The following is a 27,695-nucleotide window of genomic DNA, read 5'->3' as shown; positions in this document are numbered from 1 at the left end:
CGGAAAAAACGAGACCAGTGTTAATGTTTAAAAAAAAACAACAACTATTTTTATTTAAACCATTGTTTCCTCTGTGAATAGTAGGATAATTTATACTTATTTTAAAATTTGGAATGCAAGGTTTCCTAATAACAGAACTAACTTTACTCCCCTTAAGTGCCCCCAAATACCTCCAACTCCGAGAGCTGGCCTAATATTTGCTCACTTGGTTGCTCACTCTCTTTTTCTCTTCAACTCCATTTGATATATGTTTCCCAGGACGTAGTGGAGACTTCTGGCCCGAGAGGCTGGAAAATGTAACTCGGAATTTCCTACAATCTCAGCTCCGCTTTCTCAGCGCTCCAACCCGGGGCGGGAGCCTTGTTATTGTCACGTGGCCACGGGGGCGAAGCGCCCGGCAGGCCAATGGACTCGCGCGGGCCTTGGCAGCCCCGCCCCTCGGCCCCGCAGCGCGGGGACTTGGCGCTCCGCCGCGGGGAGGAGGCGAAAAAGTTTCTTCTGCGGGCGAGGAGAGGCCTTGGCGCGCGGAAGCTGCTCCCACTGCAACTCTGCCGCAGCTGGCCGTTCTTTTCGGTTTTCCTATCGCTTCCCCGGGGCATGAAAGAGCTTAACTCTCAGGACTAAAAGAAAGGGGTTTACCTGGGCGCGTTAGAGGAGGGCGCGTGCACACGGCCCCGAGCGCGGGCGTACACTCCCGACTGGAAGTTGGTGCCGGGCCCCGAGCGCGCGCCGGCGCGAGCCCGGGTCAGAGCGAGAGACTGCAGGACCGCGATGGGCGCGCCGAGGCTCCGCGCGCCCGCGGCGGCTCTGGGATTGCTGCTGTGCGCCGTGCTGGGATGCGCGGGCCCGGCCGAGGGCGGCGGCCACGGGGCCTTGGGGCCGCCTTCAGGGGTCGGCGCAGAACACCGGTGCCCCGTTCCGTGCCGCTGCCTCGGGGAGCTCCTGGACTGCAGTCGCCAGCGGCTGTCGCGTCTGCCCGAGCCGCTCCCGCCCTGGGTCGCTCGTCTGTAAGTATTCTTCCTGAGGGCGGAGGGGGAGCCACTCGAGATTCGGGACTGCGGGCGAGGGGCCAGGATGCTCGGCGCGCAGCAGCTTTTTCCAGGGCACCTCCTCTTGGCCCAGGCCTCCAGCGGCCCTCGGCGGAGATGGAAAAGGAGCCGACCGGGCCTCAGTCTCCCTCCATCCCCCAGCGCCTGGCGGGCCGCGCAGGTGGGCCCTGAGAGCGCCCCACCCGGCCGCAGGTGGGCCAGGGGATGCAGCCGCTGACAACTCCCAGGGGCAGAATCGACGTCCTGCGCCTGGAGCTCGCCAAGGGGGCTCAGATACGCGTCCTGCCAGGCCGGGGCGGGAGAGTTGGTAACCTGCTGCCGCCCTGAGTTCGCAGTTCTCACTTTGAGAGGATGGTCCCGCGGCTCAATAGTTTCTAACAGGTTCATGCCATTTTTCTCGTTCCCAACTAGTAATCGAACGCGCTCCTTTCGTTTGGGAAGCCCCCTCTATAGAGTTCGGTCACTGTCCAAGCTGTGGTGGACATCCTTTTGTTGTTCTTTACCCTGGGCTTAATTTCGCGTAAGTTACCCTCTTCGACCAAACTGTAAGAAGTTGGCAAGAGTGATCAATGGATAAGGAAAGGAAGGAACTAGAGTTGTTTCAGAACCGAGAGCGTGATTTCTGTAGCTTCTCAGCAGGTCCAGAAGGTTTAGGAGAGAGCGCTGGGTGCTGTTATGCAAGTTTTTGGATGCCAGTTGTGAAGTCCAAAAACCTGAAATCACTGCCAACTGCCAGAACGAGGAAGAAAATGTAGTTTAGTTCCAATCTCTCCCACTCTCGTTTTGCAAAATTTGGAAGATTGGTGCAAAATGTAAACAGTCAAAACTTGTGTTTCTTTTTTTTCAAAGTAGCTATCCTGTTAAAATAACAAAAGTGCAGTCCGTCCTTAATCCTTAGATTTGGCCGTAGCAGAATTGCAGTGGAAATTTGAAACTGGAAACAACTCTAGTCGACTGTTCTAACATCCAAATAGTAGTGGTAGGAAGTTTGGTCAGGTAGTTTAAGAAATTGTGTTTTTAAATCACTATGCTCATTAAAGTCTTTATAAAGCATATTCTTTGTGTTAATATGCCTCAGTTTAATTTAAAAAGTAGAAGTAGAGAGTTTTAGATTGATATGTAATCTCTTATCACGGGATGTCTTGTTTAGTAGTTTTTATTACAATTGAAGAAGGAGATAAGGGCTTTAACCTAAAGCAGGAAGACTTTCAATTAGTTGTGGCTAATTCTGTTCAATTGACTCTTGTGGAGGTCATGTTGCCTTATTCATGAGACGTGAATGGCTCTATTGACATCATATGGAACTGAACATTTGAATGACTGGAGGTGAACACGTATGAATAATAGAGGGATGAGAAGGAGATAGAACACAGTGCTTCCTGGGGTGTGTTTAGAAATGCTCGAATCATTCACCAGATCTAACTTATATTCAGTAGTTTCTCAATGTTAAGTGGCCTGTCGGATCATGCCAGTGTGCAGTATATTTTTGTGTGTGAACGTCTCTTTTAAAAATTGGATGTCTTAAAAAAAAAACTGTATTGCTCTTGATTAGAAGTTGAGTTAAACCAAAAGGAGTTTGATACCTATCAAACATTGTCTTAAAAGTAGCTGACCTAATTAGGATTTTGTTTTGCAGATAATTTGGTGGCACACTAAAAACAAATTACAGTTTATTTGGTTAGCACAATCTTTAATTACATTTCCGCCAGCAGTAAATTGTCTTAATACAAGTCCACATTCCTTAAATGTATGCGAAAATAAGTTCCACTTGTACAAATAAGCACTACGCCTGTTGTCAGAAACCCTGCTGTGATCACTCATTGGACAGCTCTGTCATTCTTGTACTTGTGTGACTTTGTAGTTGTCACCAAACCATGTGGTCCAAATTCTTTATTGTAAATGTTTCTTTTGTTTGTGCCTGAAGCTCTAGAGGTCTCCTTTCTCCACCTTTGAAAGGAGCAGAAAAATACGTGGAATTGAGCTTTAACTTCTCTTTAACTTGGTATTTGGAGCAGGAGGCATAAGATAGCTGCTTCTTAAATTTTACATAATTTGAAAAACTTTTAAGTAGACTGTTCTCAGAGTTCAGAGATAAGTAGAAAAATGCATATTGTTCTTCCCATATCTTAACTTCCTTTTCCTCAGGTAATTAAGAAAGTAAAAGTTCTCCTTAGGAATACTTCATGAGAGCACTCTTCAGAAAAAGTTGGTGTCTAGCTTTTGTTTCATTTGTTGAATTGGTAAGTTAAAAACTTTATTTAATGTACGTGTATATGTATTTTTTTCCAGTTTTTTCAGTTGTAATATATGGCCATAGGAATCCCATGTGTGAAAAGTTGAATTGTTTGAGCTGTAAAATAGTCATATTGTAGTTAGTTCTCTTTTCAAAAAGGAACTTTTAATCCTTTAATGAAAGTGGCTCTTAAAACAGTCACTATTTGCAGCGTTCCTTACAACTGCCTTTAAAAGCAGACTTGAGTTTACATCTAGAGTGTGTGCTTACAAAGAGCTGGGGACCCAAAGAGGAGTGCTAGTTAGAATATGTTTACTTAGCCAAAAGAGGGAAAGGTTGCCCAATTATCAAGAAGAGTTTCAAGTATTATTAAAATCTCAATGGAATTTCAGAAGTATTTGTCTTCTCACATAGAAAGCTTTGAATTAGCTGGGCTCAGGCAAAAAAAAGTCTGAAAGGTACTTTCTGCTGGTGTGGCTTCTTTAGTGTCTGCCTGTTATAAATCCTCGGTTCGTACCAAAGTTGGGGCTTGGGTTAGGGGTATTAGTCCTTATGGTTTTCACAGCTGTTTTTCTATATTTTCCAGACTAAAACTTGAACATAGCAGGCTGATTTATGAGTCACTTTGGATCAGTGTCTTAAAACAGCTACAGCTTGGCTTTTTGTTTTTCAGCTTTCCAGATTTCTGCTGAATTAGCAGCTCTGCAGGCCCCAGTGGGATTGATTAAGAAGCTGTGTTGGATTTGCATTTTAAAATTTGACTTGGAAGTCAGATTTCCAAATGCTAAAAGGAAGAAAATGAGAGCTGGAACCAAATGTTGTATATTAATTATTTTCATATATATTTATTCGCTTGCTAATATGCAGGAAAAGAGACTTCTCTCTATTGTGTAGAGTTTGGTTTGCAAGTGTTTGGCTGGCTGAGTTTCGGGTAAATACTTCACACCTCCCTGCCTCGCCACCTTTCCCATTTATTAACCTCATTACAAAAAGTTTTTTAGGAAAGGTTTCTGGGGAAGTTGTTCATTACTGGAATTCTAAAAACAAAAAATCTGCCTTCCTTATTGAATGTAATGGGGTTTAAGAAAACATCGACATTGTACAAGTTAAATTTGTTTTTAATGGTCTAGCCATAAAAAACAATACAAGGAGATTTAGGAAAATGTGGCATCCTTTAATCATTTCTGAAACATAAACTGTATTAAATCTAAATTTAGGTGCATTAAAAGTTTCATGGCTTTAAGTATTTAGCAGTAAAAGTCACTTCAGGGATGATTTTTTTTTTTCTCCCCCATATAATGTGGTTTTAATAGTACACACAGCTCTGGAATGGAAGTGTGTCACAATAACTGAAATATTTAAGGTTGCCAGCTCATGCTTCTGGATCAGAAGTGAGGGGTCCCCAGCATGTGCCCTGTTCTCTGAAAGCACAGTTTCTCATTTTACAGGTCTTTTGTTGGAGATTTCATCCTGTTACTGGTCAGAAAAAAAAAAAAAAGTTAAAGCACGCAATCTTTTTATTTTATTTTTTTTCCTCACGCGATTGCCCTGAGAAATAATCCTTAAAATGAAATGAAAAGTGGAATTTTTGTTTTTTTCTAGTCAAAAAGAAAATCACCTTTGTGAGCTGGAAATGCCAGATGGGTGCCCCCTTTCCACTGAACACTTGAAACAATAGGGGATGCAGTTGTAGGCTTAGTGCAACGTTCTTTAGTTGAGTGGGTCCAAATGAGCCTTTCTGTTGATTCAGGCTACCTCCCAGGTGAAGACCTCTTTTCCACGGTTGTTTTTTAAAGCCTATGGGAAATCTGTGACTGTCTGGGGTGCTAAAAGCACACAGGTTTTGTCTGAATCCTAACGTGAGCGGTGGGGCCCATGGTTTCCTTGATGAACTCCAGATGGATGTGAGCTGGGCCGTGAGGGAAAGTGTCTGGTTCCAGCGTGGGGAGCATGCACAGCAGTGGTTGTAATTGCAGGATTTTTATAGTTTAAAGACTGTGCCAGATTTTTTTCATGTTATAACTCTACCGGAACAAATCTGCTCATGTCTGTTACTGTCTGGTAGGTCTTTAGGCAAACATGTTTCAAATAAAACCTTTTGCAAAATTTTTTTTTTCCTTTTAGGTGAAATAGAGAAATCCAGGTTTATTGTCAAAACAAAAATTCAAAGACTGAAAAGATCTCTGATTTCTAATTGTTACCCTAATGGATGTACACAAAGTTACACTGCACTCTCTGGATGTGATTTCTCTACCTTTTTTTTTTTGTTGCGGGAGGCATACTTATGTATTGATATGTAGCAAATGGTTCCTGCTTTTCTCCAATCAAGTCTGGTTATCTCTAACTTCGGTTATTAAAAAATCTTCACTTTTCAACACTGAAGGAATTAATCTAGGGAGGGTGGGTATGCCTCTTTCAGTGGGAGAGCTTTCAGCCATCCTGATTGGCAGCCTGGTTTTCAGTAGCTGTTCAGCCATTTCATTTTCCGTAGACCAGTTTGAAGGCACTTAGTCAGTTTATTGACCAATATAACCAAGTATTTGCCGGATTTTGTTTCAAATTGTCATCCTTAGTGCTGAGCTGACATCCTACCCTAGAATACTGTACACGTAGGAGTTTGGTTGATGTCCTGTGGAAATGGTTACTAAGTTATATTGAGTCTCTTGAGTTAGAGGCAGGTTTATTTTAATAATTGAAAAGAAATCTGATCACGGATTTCTGAACAGTCTACTTAACTTTGTTAGGTGGTTGATGTGGTTTAAATTATACATTATATTGAGATATTGAGATTTGGAGAATTCAGGAAAGCAGAGAATTTGGGTTGTTTCCTACCTGCTCAACACACACACACACACACACACACACACACACAGAGCAGTACTTTAAATAATTTGGTGCCTTAACCCAGGGAAACAAATACGTGTGAAAAGGAATTTCTACTTTGTTTGACTGTAATAAGGACCCTGATGCTTAGTTTTGTGATAATAAAAAGGTTTCTTTAGAGGTTTTAGTTTCAGCAACCTGACTAATTAGCCACTTTTCATAAGCTATGACTTCATCATATCAAGTTGGAAGTGAGGAGTTGGTAGTAGATGGGGAGAGTGAAGCAAAACAACCAGTTCACAAAAGATCTGTTCACCCTGGACCAAAAACCATCTCCTAAAACATTTGTGGGCTTGGAGCATCTGAATCTGCCAGCCTTCTGAACTAACTCTGTCCTCAGAGTTTGTATTTTGGAGTTTTCCCTCTTGTTTATGGACAGGATGGACCAATTATTTCTTATGCTGTCGCCAGTGTTGAGAGGAGTTCATAAATCCACTCTGTCTTGCACATCATTAAGCATTATTAGTGATTTTTGGAAACTACTTATAATTTTATTTTTGTTTTTTCATAGGGACTTAAGTCACAACAGATTGTCTTTCATCGAGGCAAGTTCCATGAGCCACCTTCACAGCCTTCGAGAAGTGTGAGTTCAGCTATTTTCTGCTTGAGGTTTGAATCAAATGTACTACCTATCACAGTATTTAATTGTAAAGAACGTTTGGGTTACAGTGAATTATTTAAAACTTTTAACTTGGGAGGGATCTTTAAATAATTTTATAAAGTTTTCACCTCTGTGGATTACAGATTGTATAATCTGCTTCTCTCTCTCTCTCTCTTTCTCTCTTTTTTTTTTTTTTTGGCATTTATAGGAAACTGAACAACAATGAATTGGAGACCATTCCAAATCTAGGGCCAGTCTCAGCAAATATTACACTTCTCTCCTTGTAAGTGAACGTTAGGAGGGTTTTGAATGTATGTTTGCAGGGACCGGGGAGATCAGTTCCATATGGGCTAGAGTACAGATCTTACAAGCAAAATAAGCTTCCTTTAAACTGGTTGACTTGTTTCCTAGCCCCTCTCTCTTGCTCCTAAATTTTAAGTATAATTGTAACAAGAACACTTACACTATGCTGTTATTGCTGCTGTGTCCTTCAAGACTCAGAGAAGCCGCCTTCACCCCATAGGGACATGTATTTGATTATGGTGGACTAGGACTTAAATTCTGGTATCACTCAATGGTTGGCATGGGATCTGTGGATTCGGTATTACATAGTTCCTAGTGGAGAATGATCGGAGTTATTTGAGGAGGAGAAATGGAGTTGTTAGTGAAGCATTGAGGTATCCTCTTTTATCCTCTTTTAAGTGTGGTGCCTGCAGTGGAAATCAAGGTCCAGAAACATCAAATCAAAATATCGACTTGATACAGTTAAAATTCAATAGGTCATTGAAGTTAGAAATATCATTGCATGTTATTTTGCAGTTCTGAGTTTTCAGATAAGAGTAAAATTGTGTTAAATTTTGTGTATTATTAGGGCAGATCCCGTGTTTATATTCATGCAGTGGAGATGTTTTGGAATAATTTTAACTTTTGACCTTTAAAGACAGCATTTAGAATGAGCATGGTTTGATTTCTAAAATTAAATAGTCTACCACCTTAATCTCAAATAATTAAAAAATATATTTAAGCCACCGAAGTTTAAAATGTTTTCCTCCTTTAAACAACTTAAGAAAAAAAGCACCATTATTAGTTGTATCTGGGAAAGGTGTTAGGAGGGTTGAAATTGTACAGTAAGTTTCAGGAAAGCTGTTCAATTAATTACAGTGACCACCACCTGATTGCTTACATCTGGTGATTTATAGAGGTTTGTTTTTACTGAGGGCCCAGGTCAGCTAAGTCACCGGTACAGCCGCTGTGTCTGCTTTCCCCTGTTTGAATGAGAACTAAGTGACATTTGATACTGATGTGGTTTTTCCAAAGATCAGAAACAGAAAGGAATAAAAGAAAAAGCAGTTGGTATTTGACAAATAAACACTGAATGTAAAAAAGGTTTTTATGCTAGCATTAATACCTGTTTTGGCTTTCCCAATTGCTTAAAATTTTGGAGTCTGAATGGAATACTACTTTTGGTATCTTTAACATCTTTAGCTATTCTCATTTGACCACTGGGACCTATTTAAATCCCACGGAATGCCACTTCCTTGCCCTGCTGTCCTTGTCCTGTGTATTGGCAGATACTGTCAGCATGTTCAGGGGGTCTTGAGGGTCATTGCATGATTCATGGCTGAGAGGGTCTGCAGTAGAGTTTGGGAATCTGGGTGGGATGAGGAAAACAATCTTCTCTTTGGCGTGGTATACAGGTGAAAGCATAAGGACTTGTAAGGAAATTAGAAAGTTTGATCAGAAGTAAATAACCTAGTGATTTTTACACTTTAAAGCTGTAGTTTGTAATTAGAAAACTAGAAACCTTCAATATCTGAACTCTTCTCCATATTTTTGTTTGTGTTTCACTTTAGTGAGTGCTGAATAAACTTTACTGAACTCTAATAATCTCACTTTCTTCCCCTTAATTTGTCGTAGTACATCTAACCAGGGATTGCTTTGTTCCTCTTATATAATGATATATCATATTTATTTCCTAGATCACATAGACTCTCCAAAGAGTAATTTATGCACGGGCCTGCTAATTCCATGTGCATAGTAAACGTTGTTTTTTATATCTGTGAACTATCTTGAAAAATTTACTTCTCTGGCTGTTCTTTTCTGTAAATGTTTTGTTTCTTCTGTAGGCTTCTTTGGATTTCGTAATACATAGTCATTGTTTCTAAAGCACTGTTAATTTCTGTCTTGTGTGGGGTAGACTGTTTTTGTTTATATAGAAGCACTTGAAAATAACCAGAGCCAAAAGTCAGTACTTAAATACATTTCTGAAATTTAAAAAAAAAAAAATGGTTAAACCACATAACGTGGCTCAGATTAGAAATTTGCTATAGCACCACAATTAAATCCCATATCTTTCCAAGTCGTTCCCAAGACTATATGACTTCTGTCAAGATTTTTTTTTATACTATTGCTGCTCTTTGCGGTGAGGGCCCCTGCCAGCTGGACGGCCTGGATGCAGGGAAGACTGTACCTGGTAAGACCCTCCTCTTCTCTCAGCTGCAGGAGCCAACAACTAATATTGGGTCAGTTGTCACCCATGGCCAGAGATGAATTCACTTAGGGACCAGTTCTGATAATGTCAGGGAAGCCTGGTAAAATGCCAGCATCTTGGAATGAATGTTGGATGAGCATTCAACTTCCCCATTAACAAAGCTCATCTCTGACCATGGGAACTTTCAGGAGGCAAAAGACCTGAATAGACTTGCTTTCCTTTGAATCCCACACAGCAGTAGCTCAGAAGTCAACTGGCACGCTGTGGGCAAAACATGGTTTGTGTTTTGTGTTTATTTTTCTTAATTTCCTAGCCACACATGGCAGGATGGTATATTTTAAGGGAAGAAGTGGAATAATTTTTAGAATGAACATATCTTATACTAAAACTGTTGACCTGGCATAAGCGAGTTGATTTTACCAGATGTGATACTTCTGGCTTCTTGCATGTTGCGTGAGCTGCCCAACTTTGGACATTTTTGAAACCTGTGACCTGAGTTAGGGCAGGTTTGAATCCATAAGTTGTGTAACGTTACTGTTGAACAAGAGGCCTTATTGGTCATAAAATAGAGCTAGTTGGGTCTTGTCTTGACACTGATTGTTTATATGGTATCGTCCAACATGCAGGTGCTTTGCCTGGTATCTTAGACTTGAAAAGGTTTACATGAAGGAATGTCAAAGGGATACCTAGATTACTGGTTAAAATGTAGATTTCCTGACCCCATCCCTAGAGATTCTGAATTAATGTGTTTGGGTGGGGCCCAAGTAAATCCATTTTAACACATCTACTTGAGATTCTGATCAGATATTACATACATATTTCTGAATTACTGAAGAGGCCAATTTGTCATAACCAGATAAGCCTTTTTTCATTATTATCTCGAAGGTAGAGCATTTCTCCCAAGTCCATCCTTTTCTTCATAACCTGTCATTTTTTCAGAGATGACAGTGTCATCCTTCTAGAGAGGTTATTACAAATATTGATCACTTTTGCCGGTGGGACCCCAACAGGTATGCTCCACCGCCATTGAAGTGATTTAAAGCAGAGTGAGGTGATTAGTTTTGCTATTGGAAAATGTCATTCTGGCTTTAGTGTGGAGAATGGCCTGGCAATGGCAGGAGGGGGCTTAAAGGGGCCAGATAATGAGGAAGCCACCACAGGAGACCTGATGCAATGGTGGCCCTATTGTCCCACAGTGCAGCTTCCATCGAGTCAGTAGAACAGTGATTAAAAGCAAAGCTCAAGTTGGATGGCTTGCCATTAATAGCTGGCTCTTCTCTTTGGTAGTTTGTGCCCTTGGGCAAGGTACAGTCTGTCTGTGCTTCCTACTGGATAAAATGAGAATAATAATAGCACACACCTCATCAGGTTGTTGTGGGGATTGGGAGAGAGAATATAGTGAAACCTGCCTGTCATAGGCTGAGTGGTCAGTGGACATGAGCCACAGGCATGGGGATGACGGTCATTCATTCAACGAAAATTTATCAAAGAAACAAACAGTGGCAGGTTCTGTTTAGAGTGCTGGGGACACCACAATGAACAAAGCAGACAAAAAACTCCTTCTTACTGTGAAGCTTCTATCCGTCTGAGGGGTGACAGAAAAATAAGTAAACAAACTTTAAAAGAAAAGGTAACTTCAGTTCTTGATAATGGCTGTGGAGGAAAAGAAAGGAGGGCGAAGGGATGGAGGGCTCGGTTGGCTGCCCTTTAGGATGGTCCGGAAGGCTGCTTTTTGAAGACTTACCAAACAAATCCTGCTATGTGTTTGGTGCTATTCTAAGGCCAAACTTTCAACAGTGAACAAAACAGACAGAAATCCGTGCCTTCGTGGGGCTGATCTTCTCATGGAAGGAAAAAGACGGAGAGTAAAATAAATAAGAGAGGGGACTTCTCCGGTGGTCCAGTGGTTAAGAATCTGCCTTCCAATGCTGGGGACGCAGGTTTGACCCCTGTTCGGGGAACTAAGATCCCACATGCCGCGGGGCAGCTAAGCCTGTGCGCCTCAACTGTAGAGCCCGCATGCTGCAAACTACAGAGCCCACGTACTCTGGAGCCCGTGCACCACAACTAGAGAGAAGACTGTGTGCTGCAATGAAGGTCCCGTGTGCTGCAGCTAAAGACCTAACACAGCCCCCCCCCAAAAAAAGATGTGATCAGGAGCTAAGTGCTAGGGAGAAAGGAGGTATAGGAGTATGTGTGGTGGAAGAGGGGGAGCAGTTTACAGTTTTAAATGGGGCCGAGGGGAGGGGCTCACTGGGAATGTGACACTTGAATTAGGGCCTGCAGGTGAGGGAGGGAGCCATGAGGAGCATCCTGGGGCTAGGGGTCATCTCCGTAAGCCTCCCCTGCCCTGTCCAGGGCCATCTTGCCTTGTATATCCAACTGTTACATGGCCATGAGATGACTTTGTTCATATTTTTCTCCCCTACTCTGAGGCCTCTGGGGCTGACTCTTGTTTTCCCTAGTACTTAATGCAAGTTATATGGCATACAGTCGGTGCTTAATTAGTATATGAATTGAATTAAGGAATATTTATGGAACAACCACATGCATTTAACATTAGACAGATCTCCTCCTAGAGACAGTCTATAGAAGAGGCTAAAAATTTACAGTGGAGAAAATGCCTACCTATGTCTTAACCTGTGTTCAGCTGTGCATGCTTTGGCAATAAACAAAATAAAAAATTATAGCAACAGCAATACTAATAATTAAAAGAAAGAAAGGAAGAACACAAGAGAAGTAATTTAAGTAGCAAAAGGATTTAGCTCACCATTCTACCCAGCGAGCACATGCCCTGGAGTGTGTGTGAAATGAAAGTATGCAGGAAATAAAAGCCCCCTTTCCCATTTGCCTTTTGAAGTTTGTATATCTCAGACAACTGAGGATGACTTTGGTCTTCAGAGATAGATATATTTCCTAGCCCCTGTGCCCGATGTGCATGGGAACTACTTCATCAGGTCCTGAGCTAAAAATTCAAAATTCAACAACAACAAAACATGAAATTGATCTGTCCTAACACCAAAGGAAAAACTGGCTCTACAAGAATCACTGAGAGAGAGAGAGAGAGAGGGAACACGTGTGTGCATAAAAAACCTTTGCTGGTGTTTGAAGGGTTTTTCAAGGGTGTATCAATGATAGATGATCTTCCCCCGTCCACGGGCTTTAGAACCTGAGTCTGCCTGAGGTGTGGCGCCATCACATCATGTGTCCTCCTGCATGGGAGATGTTTTGGGGATGCAGGAAGGTATGAGAGTCCTGCCTTCCATCAGAGGTCTGATCTGATTTATATGCTATGGAGAACAATTCTGGGTTGTAGGGAGTATTAGCAATTCCTGTAGCATGAACAGTAAGTCATTGTAGAATTTGGAGAAGGGTGGTGACCTTTCTTTCTTCAGTTTTAAAACTCCTACAAGCGCAGTACCTGTGGTTCTCCCATGGCATTTGTCATACCTCTCACTCCAGGGTTGGACTCGTGTCTTACTGAGCTCTCTGTCGCCTCGGGAGCCCAGTCCAGTCTCTGGCACATAAGAGGTTCTCATTAAATATCTGAGCAGATGAGAGGTCTTGGGCCCTTGTGCGGAAGTAGAGAGACCTGAGCTAGAAATGGGGCCCCCAGGTGTTTGTCTTGTTTCACGCTAATGACCTGTCTGACCTCAGGCAGAGCTCATGAACTCTGCTTTGTTTATCTGTAGGAACAGTGTAAGTTGTCTGCCCGTCTATCTCATATGGTTCCGGTGAAGGATCAAATGGCATATTGTACATGAAAGGGCTCCGGATGGCGTGAGCGACCACAGCTGCTGCTGATACAGTTGTAGTGGGCTGGGGGGAGGCACAGAGACTGGGCGGGGGGTGGGGGTGGGGGCGCACAGTGGATTCTCGAACAGGAGGGTCACCGGAGGAGGGCAGGATTCAGAAACATTATCCTGGTAGCAATAGATGAGGGAGGGAGGTAGAACTTGGCATTTGGGGTGAGTTATCAGGAAAACTTTTGCTCTCTTCAGATAGTTCCAAAAAAATCAGTGAGCACTCAATTATAATTAATAAATGAACACCGTTCATATAACCTGAGGGTTTATATAAATATAAGGTGGATTTGAAGCTGTTTAAAGTGCCCCCAGAACACCATGTGCTGAGTGCTGGAGAACAAAGAAAAATAGCACTCGGCCTCTGCCTCCCAGGGGCTTTGAATAAATATAATGGGCAGACAGACAATAAAGAATAAAGAGATACTCCAAGGAGGAGATGCCCTGGATAATAGAGAGAAGCAGAGGAGGGCTGTCCTTTCAATGTGTGTGGAGTGAGAGGGTGAGTGAGGTCTAGACTGGGAAGGAGATTTAGTTACACTGACAGGGATCAGCTTAGGTGTTTTACAGGTTTTGGGGGAGTAATTGACTTTTTTTTAAGCAGAGGAATGAAATAACTACATTTCAATTAAGCACCAAATCTGCTTCTCTCCTTTTTCTCAGGTAGTCATTAAACAGTGCTCATATTCAAAGTCAAGTGCCATAGACCACTCAGTAATGTGACTTTGATAATTAACAGTTGTGACTTGCCAAATACCTGTTATCCATCCACCTTTAGAACTGTTCTGTGCTCTGAGCCTTGCTGTATGTTAGGGCCACACCTCCTTTTCCCACAAAAGGAAATTGGCCATTGCATGGGAGTCATGTGAGCGTGGGCTTCTGTATGCTGCAAGGAGTAGAGTTGAACTAATGACTAGAAGTCAGATCTGCAGTGTTCTGTTATCTGTGTACTGAACCCGGCACCATGTCAAGTGGGAATTCCATCCAGAAGCATGCATTCTCATTACAGTCCCCAAATCAGACTAATGAAAAATCAGTTCGGGAGACTTAAGAGGCTATTGGCTGGTTGCTTGGCACAGAATTTATTTAAATGATTCACCAAATTCTGCTTATAACTTTTAAAATACATTGTTATTTTAATAGCTCACAGCTCAGAAATAAAGCTGCATGTGGGAAAGGCAAGCATTTTTATATGTTCTCAAGTGATGATATAGCTAAGTAATTTTATAACCATGAGGTAAAGCTCAAAGGTAAAAACAAAGTTTTTTTTTAAACCAAAGCCTATATAAATCAGTATTTGAAAAGCAGTCACCAGTTTATCATGTAAATTAAGGAAATTAGGGAGATGCTTCACTCAAAATGAGAACTTAAGTTTCTGGGGAGTCAGGGTTCTGATGAACTGGACACAAACTGTATCCCATCTTTACCCACACATGTGGGTGTAGACGAGCCCAAGGAATTTGACCACCTTAACTGAAAAATTCATCCCCAACTGTGTGCTCTACAGATAAGGATAAATGGACTAGTGTCTTCATATGTGAAGGACATTGCATTCGAGGGCCACCACCTTCACCAGTACAAGCAAGCCAGACATTACTGTGTTTAATAGCAGTAAGCTCATGAAGCCCAAGTCTTATACAGAACAAACACATACACACCTGAATATGATAAGTTGTAATCTTTTATTGGATTTTAAAATGTGTATATGTGATTTGCACATAAGAGAGCTTACCGTACACAGAGCCGTATGTGTAATACTCTCTAAGTTTACCTTCACATTTAATCATAAACTGGTCCCCAAAATACACATTTGCTAGGTTTTTGAATTCTCAAGTTACAGTGGTTGTATTTGAAATGTAAATTTGTGATCGTGTCATGGCTCTTTAAACCCTTCAAGAATTTCCCATTGCTCTTAGATCAGGAGCAAAAATCCTTCTCAAGATAGACAATTCTATGCGTGACCTGAGTCCTCTTTTCCTGTTAGCCTTCTCTAGAATCATTCCTCATTTCTAGGAATGTGCCAGCTTGTTCCTTCCTCAAGTCCCTTTGCCTAAAATAGTCACCCTCCCCCAGCTTTTGCTAAGTCAGACTTACACATTTTCATATCTCCTTTATTTACAATGTCTATGTTGTTATCATAAATGCAATCCCATTTTCAGTTGTATATTTGTGATTCTTTAATGTCTACTTCCACCACCAGAATGAAACTTTATAAAAGCTGAGATCATGTCTGTTGTTGTCCCCATTGTAACTCTGTCATGTAACTCAGAGCCTGGCATATGGTGGCCACCCAGTCCATGTTTTCTAAATGAATGACTGAATCAGTTTCCCAGTCCAAATTAATACATAGTCAATTGCAGAAGAGACTAGTCAGTTAACCTTTTTGTCCTGCCTCTCTGTACACACTTAAAATTATTTTCATTAATAAAACTTTGTTCCAAGGTGGCAACATTCTTAGATTTGACTTGGTGACCCACTGGGCACCTTTCTTCAATGATGGCTCTTGGAGCCCATGAAATTGACCCACAGTCCCTCAAACTTGACCTTCCAGTATAACTTGCCACAAGAACTCCTGTATTACCAGTGTTTATCCTGAACCTATAGCATTTTCTCATCCTTTCCCTCAACTTCACGTTAGTCCTTTGTTGGCTGCTTTGAAGTATCAAATACAGCTCCTGCCAGAGACTTCTCTCTGCTTGTGAGGCTTGTGCTTCCAAGACAGACAAAACAATAACATTACAGCAGTTGCTTTTCATGACTGGGAGGCAAGATTCAACATGTGTCTCTGTCCTGGCCTAGTTACTTTTCCTCCTTCTCTCCCTTCTTTTACTGTTTGTGCTGTCCTCCATAGCCTAGAGGTATGGGCTCTAGTTGTTGGTTAGAGAGACCAGAACAATGAAACAGGGCTCTAACCAGCACCTCCCCTTCTCTGTCTGGCTGCAAGTTGCTTAGGTACTAAATTCAAAACATGAAAGAAAGATGGTTATAAATATTAGCACCTCCTTTCTAGCACTTAATGTCGCCTGCCTGGCTGTCTCCCTTCCTCTCCAGAAAGCTTTAGCTGGTAGATAGAGCAGTCTCTAGAGTGAGGCTGAAGGCAGCATGAAATATTAAGGTAATATTCACTGCAAGTACCATTCAGCACAGTATAAACATGGTATACATTCTTGGACTGTCAGTTTTACAATGCACAAACCATTTAAAATTTTTTATAACAAAACGAACATACGGAATTAGAATCGAAACGAGCATAATTGTTTTTGAAAAAAATAAGATGCTTTTGTACTTCATCACCAATGGCCATGTCATCCTGCATAAGGTATTGGCCTGGGAATAGAAGGCAGTACTCTTTAAAGATGAATGCATGTTTACAGAATCAGGACACTCATCAGTTCATCGTATAAATCCCTCTTTTCTCATTCTCCTCCTCCTGTCAGTCTTGCTTTCACTTCCTCACCTCTGTCCTCATACAAGTATCAAGAAAAGGGTGAAGGGAATTAGAAATGGTTTACTACATTATATAATTGGTCAGAACCCATGTCGTGTTAGGTTTGAGTGTCTGCATGCAATCCTTGTAACTTTGAATTGGAAGAGACATTTCTCACTGAGACAGCTCTCTGGAAAAGAAGTTATGCAACCTCCCCTTGAGCCCTTCCTGGGACAAAAGCTCACTCCTGGGTGAGGAGCTGTTCCATTCGGAACAGTTCTAATTGCTGGGACTCTTTATTTGTTAAGCTGGGCTCTGCCTTTCCTTAGTTTCTGCCTGTTGTCCTAGGTCTGTGCACCGGGGAGAACAACTTCAGTCTATTTTACACATCATAACATAATACTGACAAGTCTTAACCTGTAAGGTCTTCTTAAAGCTTTCTCTTCTCCTGGCTCAAGTTCCAGTTCCCATTTTCTATACGTCGTGGGGTCTAGACCAGTGCGGTCCAGTAGAGCTTTCTGCGATTATGGAAATGTGTGCAGTCCACTGAGGTAGCCGCCGGACACATGGGGATTGAACACGTGAAATGTGGCTGGTGTGATGGAGGAATTAAATTTTAAATTTCATTTAAATTTAAAGAGCCACATGTGGCCAATGGCTATTATGCTGGACAGTGCAGGTCTAGACTCGAAAGTCCTCCTGTCACACTTGTCCTTTAGCGTGACACTAAACTCCAGTGCCCAGAGCAAGATATTGAGATGTGGTCTAATGCAGAATATGGTGGACTGTGTCTCTTGACCAGAATATGGGATGTTAATGAAGCATAACATTATATTAGCTTTTTAAGGACCATGTTGTATTATTGGCACATACCAAGTTGCGGTCAGCCGAGATCCCCAAGCCTATTGTCATTCTCTCACGAATTGCTTCCAAATAGGCCTTTTCAAATGATTAATTAAAAATTCAAAGCACTGCCTTTCCCCAGCTTAATTTCTCTAGTTGCTTCTAGATTATGATTTTAGTATATTGAGAGGTTTGGGATCATATCATCTAATGGATGAGTTGCACTTGATTATTCACATCTCTATTCATATTCATACAAACGTTGACAGCACAAGGACACAGGCAGCCTCAGTAGCAGACCACTTAGCATCTTCCCTAAAGGTCCATGCCAGTCTCTGAATAAAGACTAGGGTTGCAAACTCACTTGTCTATGTAATCATCACCACCGCATGTTCTGTGTCTTATTCACAAGGACAAGTTAAGTACTTGGTGAGATCAAGACATTCTGTGTTTGTGATGTTCCTAGTCCATTGGTCTGTGGGCCATATCAGAAAAATAAAATGACATTAATTTAGCCTGATGTGTTCATACAGGATTAATCCCCTGTATGAGAACTGTTTATTAATTTGAGGTTCAGAATAATGATGCCATGTTTTCTGGTTCATAGTGTCATCTTAAGGTAAAATTTACATAGGCTAATTTTTTGTTAGACTAAGTTGAATGATGTTTCAATTTTAAAAATTACAATAACTTGTGAGGGAAGGTTTTTAGAGAAAAACTGGTCTTATTCACTGATCAGATTCCCATTAAAGACATCCTATAAGGCATGGTGGACTGAGCACACTTGTTTCACTCTGCTCCATCCTAGAACCCCCTTAAAATGAAAATAAAGGACTAAAGTGCACAGTCCAAATGAAAGATTTCATTAAAATCTTTCAAGCAAGCACACAAGTTGTAAATGATTTAGAGAGAGTGGAGTGAATCCCAAAAGAAGCAAATGCTTTTTTTGCTGCAGAAGCTCAGGATGCTTCAGGAATTCAAAGTCGGTAAAGATAGGGTTGCAGAGTAGGACTGAAAATGGGGGATTGGTGAAAACTCTTTTATAAGAAGCAGACCTCCAGGTTCCCTCTACAAAACTTAAGGCCCAGTGACCGACCCTCCCTTGATGGAGGCTGAAAACTAGAAGTTTACTCTCTAGAGAGTTGAAACGAAGTCTCTGGAATTTGGGGCACAGGCCCAGCTGGGCAAGGGGTGGGGATTGAGGGCAGCATCTTCTGCAGTCAGGGAAATTAAGTCTGATCTGAATATGAGGGTGACAGTCCTCCCCTCAGCTTATGTTCCTGTTCACCTTCCCAGACACTAGCAGTCAAGCTTATCCCCACCAGCCTGGAGGTTGGAGGATCTGAGCGATCAGACGGATGCATGTGGATCCTTCATGAAACAGACCACCTGTGGTGAGACTCACCAGTCAGCAAGTCCTTACCTCACAGCCCTCAGCAAGCTTTCCGGGGCTGCTTTTAACTAAATATGAGCGGATAGCCAGTGATGCCTGTCTCTTGAAAGGGTTTGTACGAATAAAGTCAGAGTCTGAAATACACAGGAAGAGGGAACCAGAGACAATGGAAGGAGAAGGGAACTTCAAAACAACTTAATATCTCTAGAGAGAAGAGAGATAGATGTTCTTTCCACAAAATAAGAGTAGTAAATAATAATAATAATAAGGAATATTTCAGAAAATAAGAAAGGGACTCTTAAAAGTTAAAAATATAATAATAGGGACTACTTTCCTGGTGGCTCAGGGGTTAAGAATGCGCCCTGGTCTGGGAAGATCCCACATGCCATGGAGCAACTAAGCCCGTGTGCCACAACTACTGAGCCCGCACGCCTAGAGCCCGTGCTTCACAACAAGAGAAACGACTGCAATGAGAAGCCTGAGCACCACAGCCCCCGCTCGCTGCAACTAGAGAAAAGCCTGCGCACAGCAACGAAGACCCAACGCAGCCAAAACAACCACAACAACCAAATATTTATATATATATGTATATATATATATATATATATATATATATAAAATAATAAGACACTTTTTTTAACATCTTTATTGGAGTATAACTTTTACAACGGTGTGTTAGTTTCTGCTTTACAACAAAGTGAATCAGTTATACATACACATATGTTCCCATATCTCTTCCCTCTTGCGTCTCCCTCCCTCCCAATAAGACACTTTAAAAAGGTAATAGAAGTGTTGGAAGACAGTTGAAAAGCTCTCAGAAAGAAGAACCAAAAGATAAAAAGATGGAAAACTGGAGAGGAAGTACTAAGAAAAGTAGAGGATCAACTTGGAAATCTAACTGGAATTCCATGAAGAGACATCTATGGAAATAGAAAAGAGGAAATTATCAAAGAGGCAAAAAAATTTCCCAGAGCCACAGAACACACATTTATTTCTAGGTTGAAAGACCCTACTGAGTGCCAGCAAATGGAAAAAAAAAAAAAAAAAAAAAAAAAAACCTACACCGAGGGACATTACTGTACTCTTTTAGAACATCAGGGTTAAAGAGAAGCTTTGAGAGGAGGAAAAATAAAATACAAAGCAGGTCACCTGTAAGGATAAATAGTGGTTCTCCCCAGTGTGAGCCTCACAGCATCAGCATCACCTGGGAACTTGGTAGAAATGCAGATTCTCAGGTCGCACCCAGGCCTACTGAAATGGAAACCCCGAGTGTGGGGCTCAACAATCTGTGCTCCAAGAAGCCCCCCACCCCCAGTTCTGATGCCTGTTGCAGTTTAAGAAACACTGGAGTTGAGAAGCAGAATGGCCTCTGGCTCCTCAAACTTACATCCTTGAGTGTTGTGATACGGTAAAACAGTCTTCAAAACACTAAGGAACACGGTTTCTAATCTCAGCTCGGTACACGCCCAACTGTCAATCCCATAAAGACATTTCTAAGTATGAAAAAAAAAAAAGTACCTCTACAGATGGTTTCTTAGAAAGCTCATGGAGGATATGCCCTAGGAAAATGAGATAGTAAACCAAGGAAGACTGGGCAACCAGGCATTGGGACTCCCCTAGGAAAGAAATCCCCCAAAAGTGAGGCCAGGATCTGTAAGAGGCTGCAGTTTTATATGATGATTATGTGAAGCCTCTGTAGCAAATCTGGTCATTTGCTGAATTGTCATTCAAATCCACAACTCCTTAGAGCTGGAAGAGGACATTTCCTTCCATTTCCTCCCATTGACAGTGAGAAAAATCAAGGTTTACAAAGTATGGTAGATCAAGACATACAACTGGGAACAGAAAGTCTACTTGCTGGGGAGCTGTGGTATGAACTGCTGCTTCAAAGAGATCCTACTTTTGACAGGTTGATATATGGAATCCCAGTTTTATGTTTACTTTTTCTGGCTGGCAGCTGTGGTGGTCATACCACTTTCTGATGGATGTATGCATCTTGAACCACAGTTGAGGTACATCCTTATGGGCCAGTCTAAATCTAAAGCTTGATCTAGAGTTTCAAGACTAATTAAGACTCTTTGGTCACTTTAGCATCTTGAATCCATTCATTTAATCCTGAGTTTTGGGAACCAAATATGAATCAGAGATTTTCTTCAATCACAAGTAAATCACAAATTTGTGGGAAGACTCAAACTCACAGCTTAACCATAGAAGTAGTTTGACTTGTGAAAATGGCTGTGGAAGACCCTGCCTCAAAAGAGAGGTAGGGAAAATTTTTTAAGTTTTACTAAATAAAAGTAGAGTTAATTTTTATTGTATATAATTCAATTATTTCAGATTAAAATAATTGTTCGGTAAGTGTCTTGTTTAGGATCCTGTTGTCTTCTAGGACCTGCCCTTAAATTTCTGTTTATATAAAAGGATTAAATAGAATTTATATTTGGGGATCAAAAAAGGTTTTTGTTTGTTTTTTTATTTTATTTATTTATTTATTTATTTATGGCTGTGTTGGGTCTTTGTTTCTGTGCGAGGGCTTTCCCTAGTTGCGGCAAGCGAGGGCCACTCTTCATAGCGGTGCGCGGGCCTCTCACTATCACGGCCTATCTTGTTGTGCAGTACGGGCTCCAGACGCACAGGCTCAGTAGTTGTGGCACGCAGGCTCAGTAGTTGTGGCACACAGGCCTAGTTGCTCTGTGGCATGTGGGATCTTTCGAGATCAGGACTCGAACCTGTGTCCCCTGCATTGGCAGGCAGATTCTCAACCACTGCGCCACCAGGGAAGCCCCCAAAAAGGTTTTTTACGTGGTGTAAACGAGTTTCCAACTTTTTTTTTTTTTTTCAAGCTTACATGTATTATAATTGGCACATAACTAGGGCCCTGATTATTGAAGGATCTCTGTATTTTAAAACATTGTGGGCAACTTTATCATGTTCACAATCCAAAAGATAATTATATTTTATGTTGACCTGACTTTTAGCTGAAAGAATGGATTCTTTGCTCCTTACGGTGGCTCCTTTGCTGCTTAATATCACTGCTTCTTCATCAAGAATCTTTCTCCTTGCAGAAGCTTCCTCAGTTGGCTTTATCCGTAGATGCCACAGGACCAGTGGAGCAGTCTAAACATGTGTTCTTTTAATGAAACTTGTTAATTATCTTTTTAGAAAAAAAGAAGATGAGCAGAGACAGTTTATTTTTATCTGCATGGGAGAGGTTCTTTGCATGCTAAGTCTCTGTGCTAAAAGAAGCCTAATATTATGGAGTGTTAGTTATTCCAGCCAAGGTAGTTTTCAAGGAAGCTTTTTTTTGGTGGGGGGGGGTAGGGAGGGGAGAGGAGTTATTGTTGGAAATATAAGTGATCTTTAATGTGTTTGCAAAATGTCGTATTTTCTTTAACAAGTTGTAATACCTTTATAAATGATGTTAAACCAGTTGCTTACAAGTTATATATAGCAATCAGTATTTCCTTGGGGACAGGCCAACTGTCCCAGTCGGTACAGTTAATGTGCTTGCTCTATGGTTGTATGGAGTGACCACGGATTCAGCAATTTTTTGGCTGCAGTAACTGAATTGGATTTCAGGGATGTGGTCAGAGTAATGCATTCTAAGAAAGGGGGGCATTGCAACATGTTAAAAAAATGGTTTCAGATCAAATTTCACTGCACATACCCTCTCTAAAAGGAAAATGCCACACATGCATACCTTCTCTAAATAGCCAAGTTTGCACGTCTTTACACATCAAGCTGCAAAGCCTTCAGCTGCCTTTATGTTGTGCAGTAGGTAGGAGACACCTGAAACTATTGACAGATATTCCTTATTCACCAAGAAGCTACACTTTAATTGGTTTCAGGAATTCTAGTGTGAAAAAACCTGATATTCTGGTTCCTCACAAAGAATATTCCACTCTGGGACTCTCTTCTCCGACTCCAGAAATAAACTCATACCATTTATATCCACTTAGGTGTGCATGAAGTTCTTTTGAGACTCTCATGCTTTCTGGAGATCACAGTGAGTCACAAAGAACCAATCATCATCGTACCAAGTGGTCAGTAACCTCATAGATTATATTTTACTGTTCTTAATCTAGTCCGGGTTTACATTTATTGCAGGTGTTCCGAGTATCAGAACAAATGCACACATTTCTTATATATAAGAATAACACATTTGTCCCTGTTCCTAGTGATTACAGACATGAAAATGCCAGAACTGGGCTATTCTGGTCAGTAGCATCTCACACCTGAGCAAGAGAGGACCCTACTCTGCTTTCGAAGGGGACCCCCTGCTTTAGAGGGCCTCTTGTACAAGCAGGGTTACTGCTTCAGGGTTACTTCAGCACAGTAACCCTGTGCTTCAGGGTTACTCTGTATGGATGGGAACTACAGTAGTGCTGAACTGGGTCCCAGTGTCCAGAGGCTGCAGAGCTGGAAATCTGAGCCTGTATGTCAGGGGCGGGGGAAAGCACGGCCTGTGCCCTGGAAACCAGAGGAAGAACGGTTCACCCCCAAAACGGGTGTCCAGGCAGACCGTCGCCATTGTCCCTCCATCCCTCCTCTGTCCTTCCTCTTGCCTGTCCTCCACCCAGTCTTTCTCGCCCCTGCTGCCAGAGCAGTCTTTTCAAAATGCACATCGAATATTGTCACCCCACCGTTCAAATCCTCTGCCCTCCTCCCTCTACTTGATCTTGAGACAAAGGCCAAATGCCTAACATGGTGTACAGGGTCCCACTTGACCTACTCTCTTCTCCGCCCAGCACCTCACTCGCCAACTTCCTCTTTCTCCAGTTTCCACTCATTTCCTCAAGGGAAAGAAGCCTTGCCTTGCTCTCACTTCCTTCTACTTGGAACTCTAGACTCCTCCTTGCCACGGGAAGTTTTGCCGACGCCCACAGCCCTCCCGTCACTTTTTAGAAGACTGTCCTTTCTTCTTCCCTCTGGTGTCCACTCCCTTTTTCCTGCCTGTTCTCCCCCGCTAGAATTTCAGTGCTGTGAGGTCAGGGACCATATCCATCTTGTTCGTTGTCAGATCTTCAGGACTCTCAGAGCAAATATCATCATGTAAGTATCGTAAGTCGGGTTTGCTTCTGCTTAAAGGTATTTGGCAAAGGCTGAAAGGTGAAATTAGAGACGAGGTGAAACCATTATTGTTGGGCCTGAGAAGCCAAGGCTGACATACCTGGGCCTCCTGTTATTCCCATGGCCTCTGAGAAGCCTGAGGGAAGCATCTGCGTTCCAGCTGACCAGGCCCCCAAGTCTGTGTTTGTCTATAAGGGACTGGTTATACTTGACCTCAGCAATGATTGGACCATGGAATGCCTTGTACTATCAACAAACATAGATGATCAAAATATTCGTGGTCCTCAAGATGGATTTGCACAAGGCTGAAATGCCTTCCTATGCTCAGAGTACAGATTTTTGAACAATGGAAAGATGACATTTCCACGTTAACTTAAGTAATGGAAAAAGATAGTTTGTTTCGCTTTTTGTTGAAGCATTGCACATTTCCTGCCACAAATATTAATTAACTGCAGTGCTTTAATATGTTCATCAATTTTGGAATTTATCCATAGTTGGAGAAATATTGAAGCTGGAGTTGAATTGAATCTTTGTCTCCTAGAAGTGGTTACTTGTGACCCACTCTATTATGAAGTATGTTTATTTTGAGGATTTTAGGTGATAAAAGGATTTTTCAGTCTAGTTTTTTAAGGTAGTTGTCTTTTTTTAAACCCTTCTTGTTTGACATAAAGCAAGGTTTTTTTTCTTTTTTTTTAAACTCGTACATATTAGGTGGTTATTTACCAGTTAGTCTGAGAGCTAATATGAAACTGGTATTTGGATTTAATTCAGTTCCATTAGAACAGAGTTAAAATTTTGTGATACAGGGACCGTTATCCTGGCAGTTGTAAGGGATTTTTGTGCTGGGAAGCAGTGCTGACAAAGACACACTGTACAGGCTCCGTTTATAACTGAGCACTTTCACACTGCAATTTAGGAGGTGTGCAGCTCAGGAAATTGCTGGCTTTGGCTGGAGCATACTTCAACTGCACGGAAAATTTTATTCGTCACTCAAGTAATTGGCAGTTTTAATACCTTGTTCATAATTACCTTATAAACAAACGAATACACAAACCAAAGATTGTATGGCCTGTTATCTAACTTGTAGCTTTATTTGAGCAACATGATAGACACCTGTGGGTCTCCCTCTCCCTCCTACCAGAAACCAGTTTGCTCCATTTATTGCGAAAACCTATGGCTATTTCTTCTTGTTGTTCAATGTAAGCGTAGCTGTACTAGCTAGCCCCAGACAACCTGGGGACCAAAAGCAGATGCAGAATTTGATGGGCAGCAGTGGCTGCGGACCAGAGGGAGAGGGAAGGAGGTGAGAGGGGGGTGCTTCAGGGTTACTCTGTGTTTGGGGGGAGGCGCTTCCTGGTAATGCAAACATTTGGGTTGTGTTTTTAAGAGAACATTTTTGTCCCCTAAAGTGTGGTTTCCTTTAACCCACACACCCTGACCCTGAGGCCCTGTGGCTTGTCTCTTGGACTGAATCCATCTCCGGGATGTAGAAATTGACTAATTGTCTCACTTGCATTACCCTGTACCTCACAGCTAGATCAAGGGGTTTACACACTGAGGAATCCAGATGTGGGAAATGGTCAGAATCAGAGGTCATGGCTGACTTGACTCTAAACAAAGTCTGTAAGACTTCATGGGAATCTGAGGGGCTTGATAGTTGTGACTTGTACATGGGACTGCTAACCACCCCCCCTTTTTTTAACCTTACTGTTATCACAGAGTTCAGCTGTTAGGGTATATACATCACCCCTGCCTGTTACCTTGTATAGGATTACTTTAAAAATGAGGTTAGATTTTTGGATGACTTGGGTCAAAAAAGACGATTTCCCCGACAGTCCTTAGAAGTAACATAGGGAAGATTTTTCACAATATTTTGAGAAGTTTTGTTAGTTCATTGTTATTTAAATAGATTTAAAATGTACAACCTGGTTTCTCCACTTACTGGGGAAAGCAGCACCTGGCATTTGCACACATGCAGGAAGCTGGTCTTCTACTCTGTTGGGTGCCAAACACATGCAAACTCTTGGTGACCATCTTTTCCTCCTGAGGTGCAAGCACGGACTGGGGGGAACCCAGTTTCCCGGGCATCCTTAGTGTTGGCGTGATGATGGCTCAGTGAGCTGGTGTGGATTCCCACAGCAGTTTGGAACCGGTAGCTCGGCATTTTTGCAAGAGTGGGAAGTTGGGAGACTTTCTGGAGGTAGCATCTTCACCTCCAGAAAGTAAGAACTTAATTGCCAAAATTAAGTTGTTTGCATGTTTGAAGCTGTGTTCTATGAAACAGCCTTCAGGGATTGCTTTGGGACCAATAGGGACTTACTCTGTGAGGTGGCCTGGGGGAAGTGCTTGGACCTGTTAGGTTAAAAGCTCTAGTTTCCTAATTTAAACAGCAGAGAAATGTTATTATAAGTAAATGGCATAATATATGAAAAATGCATAGCATAGGGCTTGGCATCCAATGCCCTCAGCATTATTAGATTCCATATACATTCCAAGACAGGGATAGATATATTAGCCCTGCTTTAAAGGAGCTCAGAGTATGGCAGAAAAGACCAACAGAGTAAAAAGTGCTGTGTCACACACAGCAGAGGATTTTGTGAAAACACATAAGAGGTGCTCCTAACTCAGGAACCTTCTGTGATGGTGAGAGAGAGGCCTGAGAGTTACAATAATGCAAAAGAACTTAATGAACTCCAAGAACTATACAAATGCAGTTATTTGGTAAGAAAGATACACATATGAAATCTCTTTCTAAGTTTTCCCCTTAAGTGAGGGTTTACCTAAAAATGGCGGCTCATGACTTATATGACATACAGAGTTCTACTTAGAGCCTTCGATTGTTTCATTGTTCCTTGAGCTGTAAAGCAGAAACCCTTCTTTGTAGGTGGACTCTGCCATCATCCCAGCCTTCTCCCTTGACATGTCATTTTTCCCCTGCCTAATAATGGTCTAAAAAGTCCAAGCTACCTGGTCTAGTTTGACAATTAAGATGGCTTGCAGGGCTTCCCTGGTGGCGCAGTGGTTGAGAATCCGCCTGCCGATGCAGGGGACACGGGTTCGTGCCCCGGTCCGGGAGGATCCCAGGTGCTGCGGAGCGGCTGGGCCCGTGAGCCATGGCCGCTGCGCCTGCGCGTCCGGAGCCTGTGCTCCGCAACGGGAGAGGCCACAACAGTGAGAGGCCCGCGTACCACAAAAAAAATAAATAAATTTAAAAAAAAAAAAAAAAAAAAAAAAAAAAGATGGCTTGCACATCAGTTTGGTTCCTGTTTTCTAGTAAGATTGTTGTTTAATGCTGAATCTCCCCCTTGGAAACTGTTGTACTGATGACCTAATAAAAGCTTTGACTTGGCCTCTTTTTGTTTTATTTTGTTTATCTTTTTTTATTTGTGGTCTAGTATAGTGCTCACCAGTAGAGCTTTCCACGATAGTGGGGATGTTCTGTATGTGTACTGGCCCATTTGACAGATACCAGGCACCTATTCAGGATCTGACATGTGGCTGCTATGACTCAGGAACTGAACTTTAACATTTAATTTTAATTTAAATGTAAAGAGCCACATATGGCTACAATATTGGACATGATGGTCTGGTGTTTAAGATAGTTAATGTCAAACTTTTAAAAAATCTAATTGCTCCCAGAGATTATTTAGACTGGTGTGCTCTTATTTTTATAATATTCAAAGCCTTGGAGCATATCCACTGGTTTTGAAGACTATGGCAATGCACTGAAACTTGCTATTTGAAAAGAAAAAGAGATTTCTCTAGGATGGCTTTTAAAAAGCCCAATCTGATGAGTATTTTAAGTTCATTGGCACCTGTAGTGTGTATGCTTTCCAAGAGAAGAATTAGAAATGAGTTAGGACTCAAGAAGAAAGAATAAGGAACTAACACACCAGTGCCTG

The 27,695-nt window shown here is 41.9% G+C and overlaps 1 protein-coding gene across 2 annotated transcripts in view; it reads left to right on the top strand.

Moving 5' to 3' along the window:
- The first annotated feature begins 451 nt into the window (after nt 1-451).
- The window catches only part of LRIG3 (leucine rich repeats and immunoglobulin like domains 3), a 48,508-nt gene continuing 21,264 nt past the window's right edge, over nt 452-27,695 (top strand). The window contains exons 1-3 of one of the 2 annotated variants that reach the window (XM_059080732.2): nt 452-1,007; nt 6,677-6,748; nt 6,975-7,049. In XM_059080732.2, the coding sequence (XP_058936715.1) occupies nt 772-1,007; nt 6,677-6,748; nt 6,975-7,049 (383 nt within the window). In that variant the 5' untranslated portion in view covers nt 452-771. The remainder of the gene's footprint in view (nt 1,008-6,676; nt 6,749-6,974; nt 7,050-27,695) is intronic. The other variant, XM_067009665.1, reaches the window with a different exon arrangement.

Source organism: Kogia breviceps, chromosome 12 (assembly GCF_026419965.1).
Source record: "Kogia breviceps isolate mKogBre1 chromosome 12, mKogBre1 haplotype 1, whole genome shotgun sequence".
NCBI lineage: Eukaryota > Metazoa > Chordata > Mammalia > Artiodactyla > Physeteridae > Kogia > Kogia breviceps.
Note: the sequence above shows the minus strand (reverse complement) of the source record. Positions and strands in the feature narration are given on the sequence as shown.